This window comes from Phascolarctos cinereus, unplaced genomic scaffold (assembly GCF_003287225.1).
Source record: "Phascolarctos cinereus isolate Bilbo 61053 unplaced genomic scaffold, phaCin_HiC Scaffold_4;HRSCAF=312, whole genome shotgun sequence".
In the NCBI taxonomy this organism is placed as follows: domain Eukaryota; kingdom Metazoa; phylum Chordata; class Mammalia; order Diprotodontia; family Phascolarctidae; genus Phascolarctos; species Phascolarctos cinereus.
In genome coordinates this window covers 313,806,886-313,824,632 of record NW_027555847.1, presented here as the reverse complement: position 1 = coordinate 313,824,632, position 17,747 = coordinate 313,806,886, and the positions used below count along the sequence as shown (strand labels likewise).

Genomic DNA, 17,747 nt, shown 5'->3' with positions numbered 1-17,747 from the left:
ATAAGCATTTTATTCTAACTGATAAAGAGCCAAAATTAAAAAAAAAATACATAAATGCAACCCCAACCAAAACATCACATGTTTTAGCCCCAAGAGGCAGAATGCTCCAGGTTATAAACCTCAAAACTGGACTGAAGATAAAGCTTAAGAAACTTGTCCTCACCAAGGAACTGAGGATGATTAACAAAACAACTTGGATTTGCCTTTTGTCTACTCTAGGTAACTGCATTCACCCACTGTCTTACCAAACTGGATTATTCAATTCAATTCAAAAGGCATTTCTTAAGCACTGATATAGCTTCCTTTCTAATACTTTGTATCTTATTTTATTCATTTAAAAACATTCTGAAAAGGAGGGAGTTCATAGGTTCGGTTTCAACAAATGTCAAAGGGGTCCATAACAAAAAAAAGTTAAGAATTCCTGATTTAAATGAAATGATTAATCAAATACTCTAGCAAAAAATGTTTAGTGTACGAGTGTGTATGTGTAGAGATCATCAAATTTTAAAGAACCAGATTATAGTATACTTAACACATTCTATAATGAATATAACCTAATCCTTCTATGATGATAAATTCTCTACCCCTCCTCCCAAGTTTTAAACAGTTAATTAAGTTACATCACCTTGAGAATATTACAAGAGTGGAAAGACTAATGCAAAAATTACTCTTCTGTGGTGCTAACTGATATTTATATTTTGAGGAAAGGCAACAACCAAAATAAAAATGGATAAACATTGCCAGAGTTTTCTTTATAAAGGGGCTACACTAGGTAGAAACCCATTATTTTGATACTGTGGATATGGTAAGAAACCTAATTTTCAAGCTCAAAAAAGTGAGTTTTTGGGATATTAACTTTGTAAAATGTATTTGCTTTGTTGTAACCTTACAACTAAAGGCACAAATTTTAATATAAGAGGACTACTGCAGCAAGAGTTCTAATTAACATGATGCTAATAAGTTTAATATACTAATTAATATACTTAATATACTAAATATACTAAAAATAATACACACAGAGGAATAACTTAAGCTGGTGCATTCAAAGCAGAATCCAACTGCCCTGGAAGGATGTTGGAGGGAAAAAATAAAGTCTCTGAATTAGGCTGTTGGTATTTTTTTTTTAATTCCATGAATAAAGAGATACTAAAGGAGGGGCTAGAAAGGAAAACAGAATTTGTGTTTTTCAAAAACAATCTAAGTAAGCAAAATAGCAATTTGAACACAGAACAGAAAAGGAAGTAAAGGACACTTGATAAATAGAACATCAACAAAAAAAGAATTAGACCTACCCTCTGCTCCTCTGGGATGGTTATCTCTTGGATGACTATCTCTTGGATGACTCATTTTCTATCCTTCTATATCACTCACCTCACCTCAACTTTTTTCACTGTCCTTATAAGCTACTTCTACCTACAAACAGTTTCTAGGAATATCCTACAGGGGGAAACTGAGACTACTTGTACAATACAGAAGTATGAATAACTGCTCCCTAAGTTTCCTATATTTGGATTTTTATATTTTACATTTTTATATCTTACATTTTTTTTAAAGGGTGACTGTGCTGAGTCAGTGTTATATTGGAGCTTATAGCTTTTTTATCTTCGATCCATGATCTTTAAACCACGGTTCAACAAATGCTGGACACCAGGTGGCTAAGTGCCATTTCATCATATTGTCTAGTAGTTTTGGCACAATCTTCCCCAAAGCTATAAAAGTGCAATTTATTCTTCTTGCTCATGGACAGTAAGTTTAAAAAGTAGAATTCCATAGGGCCAGAAAGCACTGCTCAGTAGCTGTGGGGACCCACTTAAGGCCCTCCTTGGGCTTCTCTGCTGCCAAAGCAAGCTCAGGAAGATCTGACACGCTGCTTGTTTCTCACCCTTCACACCTCCAGAATTTGTTTCTCTTTCTTCGGAAAATGAAAAGTTTACAAGGACCTCTACTTCTGGGTCTGAAGCCTAAATCCAAAGGCAAACTATGGATCTGTTTTAGCCACTCTAAATGTTTCCTCTTAAACAAAATAACCTTGCAAATGAAAATTTTATGGAATTTTTTCTGGTTTTCTTTCAACAAAATTTCCAAAGGTAAAACTGAAAACAAAAAACTGCCTTTTAATTGTATAGAGTAAATATACTTTTGTAACCTAAAAAAAGTACAATGACTCAGAGAACATTATGAAGAATGCACAGAAGCGCTCAGAGCAGAATATCTGACATCCCATTTCTAAATTAGTATAATGCGAAATCTAGATCTACAAAAGTCTAAATTACAAATTGGCTTTATCTGGGGGCAGCTAGGTGGCGCAATAGATACAGCACCGGCCCTGAAGTCAAGAGGACTTGAGTTCAAATCCAGCCTCACTTACTAGCTGTGTGACCCTGGGCAACTCACTTAACCCCAACTGCCTAAAAATAAAAAAACAAAAACAAAAAAAAAATTACAATTCTAAAAAAATGGCTTTATCTATATATGACAGATCAAAGTTGTTGAAACCACAAAGAAAAAATAGACTTTAAAGAGAAAAGAGGGAAGCATTAAACTATTATTGCATATAAGCTTACGTAACAACAAACTAAACAGCTCTATTTAAAATATTTTTATACCAGTCAACTTATTTTTCAAACCCACTGCTTTAGTGTGTGATTATCAAGACGGCTTTCCTACATACATAAAGAAATAGTTTTATTTTGTTACCTTAAGTAGAATAATATCTATTTCTGAGTACTTCATGCCATTTACTAATACAGGAATCAACCTATTAAAAAAATTGAGATAAACATGAAACAATAAGTACAAAAATTTAAACTGCAGCTTTAAAAATACTCTGGTAATAACTTTGTTCTAATTACCTTTTTCTTATAGCAAAACCGATATTAACACCCAAGGTAACATTTTATTTCAAAGTTTTAAACTTAACCATTAATGAGAAGATATGCAGTCCCTACTTGTGAATACTTGTTCCCATTTTATTTATTCAGTGCTATAATCATCACTAATAGTCAAGTCTATTTCTTGAGGTCTCAATTTCATAGACTGTGGTGGCACATAAGCGCCCAGGCACACCTCGGAGACTGCCTTCTTCCCTTCAAGATAAATTTGATGTTTTTTCTTGCTGGAGGTGGAAGACAGAAGAATGAGAAGCAAATTTGGGAGACCTGCTCTTCCAAATGCTCTTCAATAGAGAGGCATTCAAATATTCAGATACTAGAAGGAATACTTTTGCACATCTTAGCTGACAGAGAAAGAGACAAGAAAAAACATCCACTTAACTTTTCTTCAACGATTTCTTAAAGAGATGAGGTGTCCAAATCAAACCCCCTCCTCAATTCAAAATAAAATGAATGCATTCACCACAATAAAGAGCTAATCAAGATTAGCTCTGGATAGATATCTATAGCAATATAATTTGATCTACTACTTCAAACATAATACAGCAACCCTTTAAATAATCAACAGACACAGTAATTAAGATTTAGAACATACCTTTATAAGTAGGACTCCCACAAAAAAGTTGTTTTTATCTTGCCCATATTGTTCTGGTTCTATTTTAGTGCAATGTTCAATTTTTTAAATTTGATTTGATTATCTAGTTAAGAGATTAGATTCATATTTTTGAAACCTCTTTGATAAGCTACCTTTTATACAGGCACTTATAACAACAAGAAAACCACTGTACTGTCAATCAAGCTCTAGTATGGAGAACAGCCAAAGCTCTATTCAAATAGCTCATGGGGAGGACAAAAGAGCAGTAATCATAAAAATTCTCAAGGTTTTTTATTACAAAATGCTTTAAATACAGACATGAAAGCATTTCGGGTCATCTAGTACAACCTCCTACCCAAAGTAACAACCTCTAAGTCTTCAAATGGTCATCCAGCTTCTTGAGTACTTCCTAAGATTATGAAATGTCTCTCAATAGCTCCATAACATTTCTCCTTATAACTGAACCCAAATCTTATTTGACAGAACAAATTCCACTGCCTTTAGTTTCATTTTCTAAGCTACAACAGCCCCATAATCCCTATTTCTACAAAGTTAAGTACTCTTTAAATATTGGAAGCATAATTATCATTACCTCCTTCCTAAGTCTTTCCTCTTCTAAATATTGGAAGCATAATTATCATTACCTCCTTCCTAAGTCTTTCCTCTTCTAAACTAACTGTCCATTGTTCCCTTCAATCATTTCCTAAGGATCAAGAGGGAGATCACTTTGTTCTAAAGAAGCTTCATTTCTAAAAGCAGAAATGTAGTAAGAGGGTCTGTAACAGAGTCCCCGAGCTCCCCCAACGCCCTCTCTTCCTCGACAGTCACAGTCCCAGAGCTAAGGATGCTGTAATGACATGTCTTATACCACCTTTACCGCCTTGTTTCCAGAAAGATTAATGGAAATATTTGTATTATTTGTAAACCTAGATTCATGTACCACCTGTGCATAGCAGGCCTGTATAATAAACGTTAACCGATTATAGGGTAGTAGAATTAGCTGGTGATCGTGGGATGCCTTTAATAAATAAGCTTGCCTAGATTCACTAAAAGACAACTTTTAGGTACTTTTTTTTTGTACAAGGTATGCTACAACGATCTTTCATAGAAGCTCATACACTTAGACCTTGTTCATTTGGATCCATCCAGTCTAAAATTTGTGCAAGGATAAGCTTAAGTTTACTTAGTAAACTCCTTTTCCATATAAAGTGCCAGGTAATAATTTTTAAAAAGCTTTTAAATAACTGATAACAATTTTGTAAACTCCATATTACAAAGCCCTATCTACATGTTAAACATGTGAAGTCATTATTCATTAAATCAAGCTACTTAAGACTTCTATTAACCATTTTTAGCTTCTTATTCTATCACTATCTTCTCTTCTTGTTCTTTAGAGGTGCTTATTTAATAGCTAACATTTATATAACACTTTAAGTTTTGCAAAGTGACTTACAAACATTAGCTCCTTTAATCCATCTGACCCAGGGAGGTAGGTGCTATCTGTATGCATATTTTACAGATGTGATAACTGATGCGAAGTTACATGGTTAGTAAGCATCAGGATATGAAATCAGATCTTATCTCCAGATCCAGCTCTATATCCACTGCATCACCTAGCTGCCTATATCCTTGTTATATGTTTCAGTCTACTCACAGCCATGGTACACTTTCTGTTAACTTCTGCTGTTTTAAAAGCAAGAAATGTTTGTTTAGGTTTGTGGTGGAGATGAAGGTTTTCCCCAAAAAAACTTCAGATCACCAAAGATAGGAAGAACTTCTTAACCAGGGGTCCATGAAACACCCCCCACCCAGGTATCTGTGAATTTGGAGAAATTACTTTTTTCTTTTCTAACCTCTAACTGAAATGAAGCACTTCCTTTAATTATTTAAAACCATTATTCTGAGAAGGGATCCACAAGCTTCACCAGACTGCCAAAGGAAATGTGATCATTCAGATCCTTGTGTGGAATAAGGCAGAAAGCCTCATTTATCTTCATTCTGATTCTTTGTAGAAAGTATACCAAAAAGGGAGAAAGACATATTTGAGCTGTGGGTTCAACATGGCGATCGGCTCTATAAGAACATTTTGAGGAGCTGCCTCAATTCTAGTGAGGGACAGAAGCAGCACTTAAAATACAGAGACACTCTAAAAATGGACAAAGTCCAGCTACTACTATAAGTGTTATTTATTTTAATTGGTATGGGGCCAAAGGAACGAACTGTCCAAAAACCATTTATGTCTGGAGGGGCAGCATGGCAGAGAAAGAGGATCTCACCTCAAAGTCAGGAGGACCTGGGTCCAAGTACCAACTCGGACATTAGTTCTGCAACCCTACTTTAGTTACAACCTCATAAGCCTCATTTCTCTCACCTGAAAAATGGAGATAACAGGACCCACCTTACAGGTTTGTTACAAGTATCAAATAATGTATAACGAGCTCTGGAAACCTAAAAAGTGCTAAATAAATGTGAACTTTTGGAGCACGTGTGGTTTCAGAATGAAGACGTGCCCATTTTACTTGGGCTTGTATTTAGGCTAGAATTAAAATGAATTTACATTCCCCTACGTGCAGAGCCCAACAGACATGTCTGAGTAGAAAAGTGAAGTCAGCATACAATTAAAACACCACAAATCATTAGGAATAATTCACAAAGCATTTACATGTTATATACATACATCACCTCATTTAAAGGCTTTTATCGAACTTAAAACAACTTCGTGAAGAACCTGCATCTTTTTAAAGTGCTTAAAAAGTAATTCCTTTTAATAATCAACCTACTAGTTTTCTAAGAGCCACTGTCAACCTTATTGGCCTCCTGTTTGTAGAATCCGGAATCCACCATAACCTCTCAAATCACCTCTTTGCATCAACAAATACTTTCTTGAAATACAACTTTCTTCACATCCATCCCCAACTCAAAGATCTATAATAGCTTCTCATTTTCGACTGGATTCAATTTAACTTCTTCATCGCAGTCTTCAAAATCCTGAGTAATCACTGCCCCTTGAACTAACCACACTCATTTTAACCATCATACCTTTGTTTATGCTATTCCCCTGGTGAGAATGTCTCCTATTCCAATATACACCTACTGCTCTGGTTTGGCCAATCACCTCACTATCCCCTGCCCAAGCCCTGTATCTGCTGACTGGAAATACTCCCTCCTTGTCCTCCCTCTTGACCCAGTTTCAAAGGCCATTCATCATTCAAAATCCATTCCAAGTTCCAGCTCTCCAAGGAAGCCTCCTCCACTACCTCACAGCAGCTCTCCTTTATTTCAATACCTATAGAATTTGTTGTGCCACACATTTTGATAGTTTGTCTGTCTTGCATTATTCCTTGTTTCACATGTGATTAAATGATGTACACAGCGGTGTGTTAAGTGCTAAGGATACAAAGACAGGAACAAAACAGTTCTCTCAATGAGTTAGTATTCTACTAGGCATGTATGCTATATTCAAAAATAAGCATAATATCAGAAAGACAGAGGCAAAATAGGCAGCCAGCAAAACGACTCCAGGAAGGTTAAAGGAAGAGGAGAAGTGTTTCTCTTTTGGAAGGAGGAGATGGGCAGGAAGTGGAAGGCACACAAACTAGGAGTATTTTGAGCAAAAGTGTTTAAGTCCAGTCTGGTATTAACATTTTTGCACATCTGGACTGGCTATATTAAGGATAATTATTAAAAACACCTTAAATTCATTCAATAATTCCAAAACGAACAAGGAAATAATTACTTTGACTCAAGTATTAATAGTGTGCAGAAATTCTACCTACTTAGAAAGATGTCTACAGAGTACATCTTTGCAGATTGGCTGTTCAGCCAAAGTGAGCCAAAATTCACAAGCTTCCAAAGCCACATTTTCATCTTGATCTTGGGTCCTCTGAAGCATGTACTATAAAATAAACAAGTTTATGAAATATTAGCTTATGCACAGTTAAAAGCCAACAAATAATGATATACAGAAGCAATACTACCTGTGAAAATCTGGTCACATCACAACTCTCTGAAACTCAAGTTTTCTCATCTCTAAAACGAATGGGGCCTGTCTAGATGATCTCCTTGATCTTTTCTCCAGTTCTAAATCTAAATTTACTGTTGTGGAGATGTTCTTTCTAATGCAAATGTACCCAGAGGTAGCATGGGGCAGTGGGAGGAGCTCTCTGGATTTAGTCAAAAGAAAAGGGTACTCCTAGCTGTTTCCATTTCTGATAACCTTGTACAAGTTACTTACCTTTTGACTCAGTGACTAGGCAATTTCTAAAGCTCCTTCCAACACCTATGTCACACTTCATATTATGCAATGTCCCTGAATTACTGCGTATATGGATTTTTTTTTTTAGGAAACAAAATAATACTCAATTGAACTTGCTACTATCGTGACTTTTCATGATAAAAATATTCTATAACGTTAATAACAAAATGTGCCGTTTGTTTACCTTTATATCTAAATAAAAAGTACTCACCTTCTCATCCATAAGAATCACAAAACACCTCAAAATTATTCCCTTACTGTAACACTTAAAAACGAAAAGTGGAGTCGCCCTCTCTCTCTGGGCTGGAAACGCAGTGTGTCTGGCCCCCCTCTGATTGGCAAGGGAGCTTTTACAAGCTCCATTTCACTTTTGCCTCTCCTTAGGCAAGGTAGTGCATTTCAGGCACCCTACTCCCCTCTCCAACCTGAAATGCATCTTCCCACTGCTGCACAAAAATTCATGTTATCACTGATACTGAGAATAAAATATTTAACAAATCAGACCTATGTTGGAGGAACATTCCTGGGTAACCAATCCACTGCTCTCTTCATCTCTACACCCCAAACAAAACTACTCAAGATATCCCTTCCAACCTCAGATATCTTAAAAACAAAAACAAAGTAAAAAAAAAAATCCTACCATATCTGCTTCTCGGAATTTTCCCTCCTAAGAAATCATTTAGTGGATTTATCTCAAAACCTCCACTCAATTTTGAATTTTCATATGTCAGTGCAACCCTGGACAACTACTGACATCTGTCTTTTCAGATCCTGTTTGTGTGTTTCTAAAGAAAACCTTCATTTGAGCAGACTTGGATAACTACCAGTTATTCTTTTCTGCTATTTAACTCAATCCTAGAAACTGCTTAGCAATCCTACTTTAATCAACTCCCTGAGTCACTCCACAAGTAATTCTCAAAAGTTCCTAAGAAGTCCTCAAATCTCACTATGCCGGCCCTTAGCAGTCAACAGGCATATATTCAGTGCCTCTTACATGCCAGGTCCTGTGGTAAGAATTAGGTACTCAAATAAAAACAGCTAAAATTTAAACAGTGCTTCAATGTTAGCGATGAGCTTTACAAATATTATCTGATTTGATCCCCCAACAGCCCACAGAAGTAGGAGGGGGATCAATGATCATTTCTATGCTGATGACTCTCAGAGCCCTAACTCTCAAACTAATATCTTTAATTACCTATTGTACATCTCAGAACTGGATGAATTGGACATCATGTACTCCTATCATTTCAGCATCCTCCCACCCCCAGTATCCAATCTGTTACCGAAGCTTGTCAGTTTTACCTTACCCTTTTAACATCTCTCATATATGCTCTCTTCTCTCCTCAGACACTGATTCTACCTGATGCAGGAAGTCCCTTCACTTCATCCTTGACGATTACAGCATGGTTGACCAGTCTCTCTCCGCTAGAGTCCATCATACCCAGCTGCCAAAGTGATCTTCCTGAAGTGCAAATCTGGCCCTGTTAGCGCACCCCCCCCAATATTCCAATGCCTCCCTATCAGCTGCAGATCAAATACAAAATTCTGTTTGGCTTTACAAGACCCTTCTAAACTGTCCCCAGCACCCCCTTTTCCAGTCTTCTTACATCTTATAGTCCTCAACTCCCATGACTCAATGTGCATTCTGATCCAGTGACACTGGTCTCTTTGCTATTCTTCAAGACACTCCACCTCCCAACTCTGGACATTTTTGCTGGCTATTCCCCATGCCTAGAAAAGCTCTTCTTCCTCATCTCTGCTTCCTTGGCTTCCTTGAAATCATGGCCAAAAATCTCATCATCTACAAGAAGTCTTTCCCAACCCCTCTTAATTCTGGTGCCTACTCTTTGTTGATTATTTCCAATTTATTCTGTCTATAGCTTGTTTGTACAAAGTTGTTTCCAGGCTGCCTGCCCCATTAGATTGGAAGTTCCTCGAGGGCAGGGACTGTCTTTTGCCTTTCTTTGTATCCTTAGCATTTAACACAACACCTGGCATACAGTAAGCATTTAATAAATATTGTATGACTGACTTCATGAAGGTCAAGTTAATACAAATCTTGTCTTATCTCTCCATCTACTTGTATCCTCACTTATACTTAGACTCTCATCTTTTGAAAGTTACCTTCCTCTTTTGTGCTTTGAGTCCCATTACTTTCCAGTAGAGGATTTTGCTTCTACAAGTTTGCTCTACAGCCACTCCCCAAATAACATGAACTTCTATGTGACCAAACAGCTATTTTTAAAAGTGCACACACAACTACAACCAGAACCACTCATAATATAAGATAGACATTGATATCACTCATTAAATCGAGATAAAGCTGAAATAATAATGTAAGAAGTAGAATTTTCCTGAATGTATATCAGTAACTTTAAAATAATCATGATTAACATTAAATGGTTTGATTTACACGTGCATGACATGATAGTGAATGCCATACCAACACCTTTTAAAAACTGATAATAAAATGTTTGAGACTGCTGACTTTTAAAGTTACATCCATGCCACTCAAAAACTCCTTTATGATAAACCATACATATATACATCAAATCAAGTGTACTGGCTATGACTAGGAAATACAGTCAGTCACTAGCTTTAATCACAAACATATCTGATAATGTCATAATCTTAATTCTAAATAATCATTCTGAAAAACTATAATCCACTCCAGTAAGAACTTTAACTAAAAATTAAAATAAACTAATATGTTCTTTATTGTCTAGTTTAGGAACCAAATTTAAATGTAAAACCACCTATTTTATGAAGATCATGAAAAAGTAAAGCTAACTAGTCACAGCATATCCAAAAGAAAACATTTCCAGATTATCTTTTAATTGGGAAAGGGAAGTGACATGATTAAGTCATAATTAATAATTACCTCAACTATATTATGCATATGAGGAAGCAGGCGATCCATTCGGACTTCAAGTAGCATCACGAGAGCCCGACACACATTTTTACGTACCTCTGGCTCTTCATCACCAGCCAATGCAAACAGATTCTATCACGTGAGAAATAAAATTTAATTTTTTTTAAATCCCCAAACAGAAGTAATTTGTATATAACCAACTAAATTTATGCCTAAACAAAAAATAAATTTAATTAAGCACATTCAAATACACCTAGTGAAGCCCTATTGTCTTCATTATTGCTATCTCCTTCTGTTGAGCTTATCCAATTTTACACCCTTGCCATCATACTGACTGACAATTTTCTCCAAAACATTCATGTGTACAAAAAAAAAGGTAGGCAACTCAAAACCTATAAATTAAAGAAAATTCTATTTTATCATCTATCTATTTACATCAAACATTGAAGATCTTCCCTTCAGACCTAGACCGCAATTGTGTCTAACATGCAGTCTTAACATTATTTCCTGAAGCTCAGCAAGGTTCAGTAACTTACTTGCCTATGGTAACACAGCTAGTGTCAGACATGGCGTTTGAACCCAAGTCCGTGTACTCTAACCACTGTGTCATGTGTTCACCTAGTTTTACAAATGAGATTACTGTGATCTGGAAGTAGCACAGGAGAGAGGAAGGAGTGTTAGATGTGGTATCACAAAGCCTGGGTTCAAATCCCACCTGTCACTCTCTGTGTGACCTTGCACAAGTCACAACCTCTCTGTGTCTCGGCTTCCTCATCTGTAAAACGAGCAAGTGTGTCAGGACTTTATGACTTCTAAGATCCTTCTCAGCATTAAAGCTATATCCTAATTCTTATTAGACATACAGACCAATAAACACTTAATAAAAAACAGAATCCTAGGACAATTAACAAATATGACAAGTTTGATACATTTATGTACATTATGATCACTTTTGCACAAATACAGACTAATTTAAGATTTTAGAATACATAAAATATTCAGCTTGGCTCAAGGACTGCAGTACATGCTCGGCTTAAAACAAACTAATAAGAAACTTATTATCTTTTAGGAGTAACTAATGATGCTTATGTTTTCACTCGATCAAGACTATTTGCTGGCATTTGCCACACAACTCCATAAACCAACACATATTTTTTGTTCCTTAACTTGCAACAAAATTAAAACAATGTGTATGGCTGTTCTTATACGGGCATAATGAAGTCATAAAAATAATGCAAAATACAATAGCTTCTACATAGGAATTACTTCCAAAGCTAAACTTAATACATCAAAGTGCTAGCAAATAAAAAATTTGACACAATTTTGTCAAAAAGCCTCACATTTTCTGATGTTGCAGCTTATCAACATGTTCCCTAAAACGTGGTACTCAGAACTAACACTGATAATCAGATCACTCTGACAGTGTACAGCGAATGCTAGTCAGCACTTCTGATAACCAGCTGAAGAGTACAGTATGACTATTTTCATTTACTTTTATTTTTCTTAAGTGGATGATGAGAGTGTTTCTCCTACAACCATCAGACCAATGAACCAGTAGAAAAGTACGTAATGTTCAGAACTGCAGAAAATAGAACTAGTCTTTGTTTACAAAGACACTGCTGACTACTTAAGCACCACACAGTAGGCATATATATATAATTTGTGGCAATTAAAGACAGGAATATGGATGAGACATGTGATTTTTCATCAGTATCTCCTATAGGAAATTCCTTCCACTAATGCATGTCAGCACCATTTCTGCAATATGTGCCAGCACTGTGGCAGGGCTTGAATCTGGTCCTCTAGGCTTTGAGGCCAATTTTCTCTCCACTACACCATGCTGAAGAATTGTGCCAAATTCCTTATTTACCTACCTGTTGTGTCCAGTTTTGTTTTGGAAGCAACTTCTTATGTGTATATCCTATGATACCTTACAGGATTTTCAAAAATAGTCTCAGGTTACCCACTAAAAATAGTGTGTATCTCATTTAATAATGCCAAATAAAAGTAGCTTAGTATTTTAATTATCTTGCAAGGTCAAGAAATAAAATTATTCATTGTTAATTGATAGGCCACTCGTAAGTTGGAGAGAAAAGCTTGCTGAGAAAAGATGGGTATGAATAAAAGGCCACAAAATCATGCTATGGGGATTTTAGTCTGGCAAAGTGTGTATGGAGTGAGAGGAGGGCAGAAGGATGGCATAATCCATAATGTCCGTTTGGATTGGACTGGAAAGCCTCTACAAGTGTAAGAAAGGCAGTCACAAGGAAAGTAATGAGCTGCTTCTGCTTGGCCCCAGAGGACAGAAGGAGGAACGATGGGTACATGCTATAAAAACAGGCTTGAACTAAAAGCTGAACTTCAAACAACTGGAACCATTAAAAAGAGGAATGGGCTCTTTCAACACGTGCCACTTCCCATCCCTCAAAGCTTGTAAGCAAAAGTTGGATGATTATTTGTTGGATGTGCTATAGAAAAGATTCTTGTTCAGAGAAGGTATTTTCATCTCCAACAGGTTTTTTTTAATACGTGGCAAGTTAGCAACAAACAAGTTAAAAACTTGTTTGTAAAACATCATGAAAATCGTATTTCATAATTGTTTTCCTTTCTATAGGTTTTTCCAGCCTGCCAAAGGGATTCCTCCCTAAACACAAAAAGTTAAGAATCTATGTTCCACATGTGTGATCAGGTTTTGCTACTCTTCCAATTTCACCCCCATTATTACTTCACACAGTGCAGTACAGAGTAGAATACTAGTACAGTAGTTCCTATTGAAACAAAGGCAATATGAAAGCTCGTGTACTAATGTTGAGTTATTTTGGAGTAAGTGGGATTGATAATTAGGGAAGGCTGCATGGAAGAGATGGCACATGAACCAGGCCTTGAAGAACAGGCACTCTGGGCATAAGGAACATGGTTGTTAGCAAAATTTTTAAATGTCTTTAACAAGAAAAATACGACTGAGTTTTGGGTCCTTGAGGCTTTTTGGAAGATGTGGACATTTTTATCCTCTACAAATCCTAATAGCTGCCTACCTTCTGGAAGATGCAGAGCTGAAGCCACCAAAGGGCAGTGTTTTTAACAGCACGTATTCTCAGATCACTAAATATTAGATGTGACAACTCTTTTGGATTCCTTCTTATAACTTGCCCTACTACCAGCTTTTTTTTGGGGGGGGGGGGAGGCGGGGTTAGGCAGTGGGGTATGTGTCTGAGGCCACATTTGAACTCAGGTCCTCCTGAATCCAGGGCCAGTGCTCTATCCACTGTGCCACGTAGCTGCCCCCCCTTACTACCAGTTTTGAAGACCCTTACTTTGGTTCTGGACTGTTTGAGTCTCTGATGTCATTGCTACCAACCACTTTGATTTAACCAAAATGTGTATCAGATGCAAAATATTGTGCTATCCCCTCGGGTTATAGTCCCTTCCCTCAAGGAGTTTACAATCTACTGGGTTTACAACATATGTAATGATGAGAAAACTTTAAAAAAATTTTTTTAAGTGGGATAGATTAATAATAGGGGAATTGAGAAAGGTTTCTCGGGGGCAGCTAGGTGGTGCAGTGGATAGAGCACCAGCCCTGGATTCAGGAGGATCTGAGTTCAAATCTGGCCTCAGACACTTGACACTTACTAGCTGTGTGGCCCTGGGCAAGTAGCTTAACCCCACTGCCTAGCCAAAAAAGAAAGAAAGAAAGAGAGAGAGAGAGAGGGAGAGAGAGGGAGAGAGAGAGGAGAGAGAGAGAGAGGGAGAGAGAGAGAGAGAGAGAGAGAGAGAGAGAGAAGAGAGAGAGAGAGACAGAGAGAGAGAGAGAGAGATAGAGAGAGAGAGGCTTCTCAAGAGAGATTAGCATGTGAACATTGCCTTGAAGGAACACAAAAATCCTGGAATGCAGAATGCAAGAAAGGGGAACTACGTGTGGGAATAATATAAAATAATGTTGGAAGTGTCAGTTCAAATCAGTTACAGAAAAATCTTTAGAGTGAAGCTGAGGAGGTTGCATTTTAAACCTGTATGAGGTAATAGGGAGCTCCCAAAGGGTTTAAAGACAGGGAGCAGCAGATTCAGAGCTCTACCCAAGTAGGATTACTTTGGCAATTCTGGGGAAGACACTGAAGAAGAAAGAGTAGAAACTATGATGCCCAACTAAAAAGTCTTTTAAACATCACAGCATGGCACCTAAGCTTTAAAAACAAATGACTGTGTATTTCCATATTGGCCTAGCAAAAGTAAAGGTGTTTCTTTTTGCACTTAAATAATTTTGCTGAAAGGTTATTATTATTATTTTTGGCTAGGCAATGGGGTTAAGTGACTTGCCCAGGGTCACACAGCTACTGAGTGTTACGTGTCTGAGGCTGCATTTGGACTCAGGTCCTTCGGACTCCAGAGCTGGTACTCTATCCACTGTGCCACCTAGGTGCCCCTGAAATGTTATTTTTAATGGAAAAAGAGGCAATGAACCCATGATCCTTATAGTGGTAAGAGGGCTAAACCAAACAATTATTTAAGCCACCACGAAAACTAGATAAAACTTCTACAATTAAAAAGCCTTACATGCCACCCCATCCCTGCTGAACGAAACAGCTTTACATACACACACACACACAGCTTTATATATATCTACATATAAATAACTTTCCCATGTCTTGGAATTAAGGTCATACGCCAATGAATACAGACTATTTAAAAAAAGGAATGCTGTTCTGTTCACACAGTGAATACGTTACTAAATCTTGTAACTTGAGTGGGGGAGGCGAGGGAGTGGTCCTAACCTCTTACCATCTTATTCCTGTTGCTGTCATTGTTCCAAGTACCTGGTTTCCCTTAATGGGGCAGCTAGCCACCAAAAACGACAGAATATTAAAGGTACGGATGAAGCACCAGGCCTAGAGTCAGGAAGACTCATCTTCCTGAGTTCAAATTTGGCCTCAGGCACTTACTAGTTGTGTGACCCTAGACAAGTCACTTAACCTGTATGCCTCAGTTTCTTCATCTGTAAAGGTGACTGAAGGAGGAAATGGAAACCCCCCCCAGTCCCCTCTGCCAAGAAAACCCCAAATGGGGTCACAAAGAGTTGGACACTGAACAACAGAGAAAATGAATACGACAGTTCTAGCACCTCAACCCAGAAGCAGGGCAGGAATCCCTAAGAACTGCTTTAGCTATTTATCCCCATGCCCTCCTGCCCTGCTACTCAATATTTTAAAGAAAATTTCCAGCTTTAACATTCTAATATGCAACGATCAGAACAACCAGAGTAGTAATTCAGGACATTTCTGTGGATATTAATGAAAGCCAAAAAATTAAGTCGGGATAGATCAAGCAAATGGATTTAGTAGTACCAATAAAGGAGCATTCAATGAAATGCTAGAAACTTTACAATTAATTTCTCATGGAACTGCCTTTACAAAAGGCACAAGTAGGACAGTGCAGAAATCCCACACTGTAATTCCACTTCTGATATTTATCTTATTTATAGTACAATATTAAATTTATTTTATCAAATATTCCTCTAAATTCTATAAGAAAGTCAAGTCACCTTTTCCTTAAATGTCATTTCTACAGTATTTCCTCCTCCCCACTGCCACCTGACGCATAACTAATTTTAAAATGGACATCAATGGAAATATTGGATTCCCCGGACCAAATTATTATTCTTTTAATTTGGAGTCTACAGTTCCTATTAAAAAATAATCTATATGCAAAGAATTGAGGATAGAGGTGGGTAAAGAAAAGTATCATTACAATTTCTATGAGCAACCTTAGGCATATATGTGAAGCAGAAAAAGATTTAATTAGCCATATTATGTATTTCTAAAAATACATGAGACTTCACTCACAATATTTTAAGACAAATGACCAAATTCTAATCTACATAACATAGCTACAAGTTTAGCAAAATTATAAGAATGCTAGTTATTAAATTTTTAAAAAGAACCACGTTCTTTGTATTTTTCCAATTTTAAGTACTACAAAGAAAGCATGAAAATATTTAGAACTAAATAATGGTTTGTGTGCAATTATAAAGAAGCAATACTAAATCCATTTAGTATTACTATGCACACTTTAAAAACAACAAAAAAATAGCTTACCTCAATAAAAGAATCAATGTGTAACATCAGAGCTTGGGTTCTACTGATGATAAATTGATTGACACATGCAACAGCATGAGACCTAGAAGTATAATGTAGAAGTTTAGAAACATACATATAATTCTGGTTTTCAGAAAGTATCAGAAACAAAAACAATAATACTATAGTTCAATACTGCATTTTTAAAAGAAATTCTCATGTCTCATTAAACGACGTTTTAGCGTGTAATCTCCTCGAAGGTAGATAACCTACTTGAGTTTTTGGACACATATTCTACTCTAAAGCCATCAAAGAATTTGTGCTTTCAAAAAGTCCTTTTTGATTCACGACTTGAAGGTTTTAAAAAACATTAAGCAAAAATTGTAGCTCATTTCCTCAGTTTCATTTTTTAAATGGCAGAGGACACAAACTTAATTAGAAATCATAAAGTACCCTGATACTACTGATTGGAACACAGACATTTTTGAGCTGCAAAAGATCTTAGAAACTGTCTAGTCAGTCCAATCCTTTTATTTTACAGATGAGGAAACTCAGTCCCAGAAAATTTAAGTAATCTGCTCAAGGAGGCAGTGGCTAAGCTGGAACATTTCTTCCAATTCCTACTCATGTTCTTTCTATAAAGTTCTAATTGTAAAGTTTCTTTCTAAAAATTTCAAATAACAGAGTTGTCCAAAATACCCAAAAGACTGTAAATAGCTAAAATGCCTTGAGTGTGGAGGAATAACTCCAAGCTCTAACTCTATTATCATGTTGCTTTCTGGGAAGGCTCCACTTTTTTAAATGGTCCACTGATAATTGTACCCTGTCCCCTCAAAAAAGCAAGAAGTAGGAGAAAAGGCATACTTCTTATTAGCATTTATTAAAAGCAATTATGAAAGAAAGCTTAATATTTATAAGTGCAATTAAAAACACAGGGATGAAGTGAAATCATAAAATAAACAGCTAATTCATATTTTAAACATATCTATATTTACAACCAGAACAGTTTTAATATTATGCATACTTGTTGTAAAATGCAGCAAGGACTGCTATTTATGTTAAG

At 36.5% G+C, this 17,747-nt stretch overlaps 1 protein-coding gene across 1 annotated transcript in view; it reads right to left on the bottom strand.

Annotated features, from left to right (window-relative positions):
• TNPO1 (transportin 1) overlaps nucleotides 1–17,747 on the bottom strand; it is a 78,325-nt gene that overhangs the window by 39,037 nt on the left and 21,541 nt on the right. Inside the window, exons 7-10 of the mRNA XM_020998366.2 lie at nucleotides 16,706–16,787; nucleotides 10,623–10,745; nucleotides 7,263–7,381; nucleotides 2,698–2,758 (exon numbers count right to left, since the gene is read on the bottom strand). Of these exons, the coding sequence (XP_020854025.1) occupies nucleotides 2,698–2,758; nucleotides 7,263–7,381; nucleotides 10,623–10,745; nucleotides 16,706–16,787 (385 nt within the window). The remainder of the gene's footprint in view (nucleotides 1–2,697; nucleotides 2,759–7,262; nucleotides 7,382–10,622; nucleotides 10,746–16,705; nucleotides 16,788–17,747) is intronic.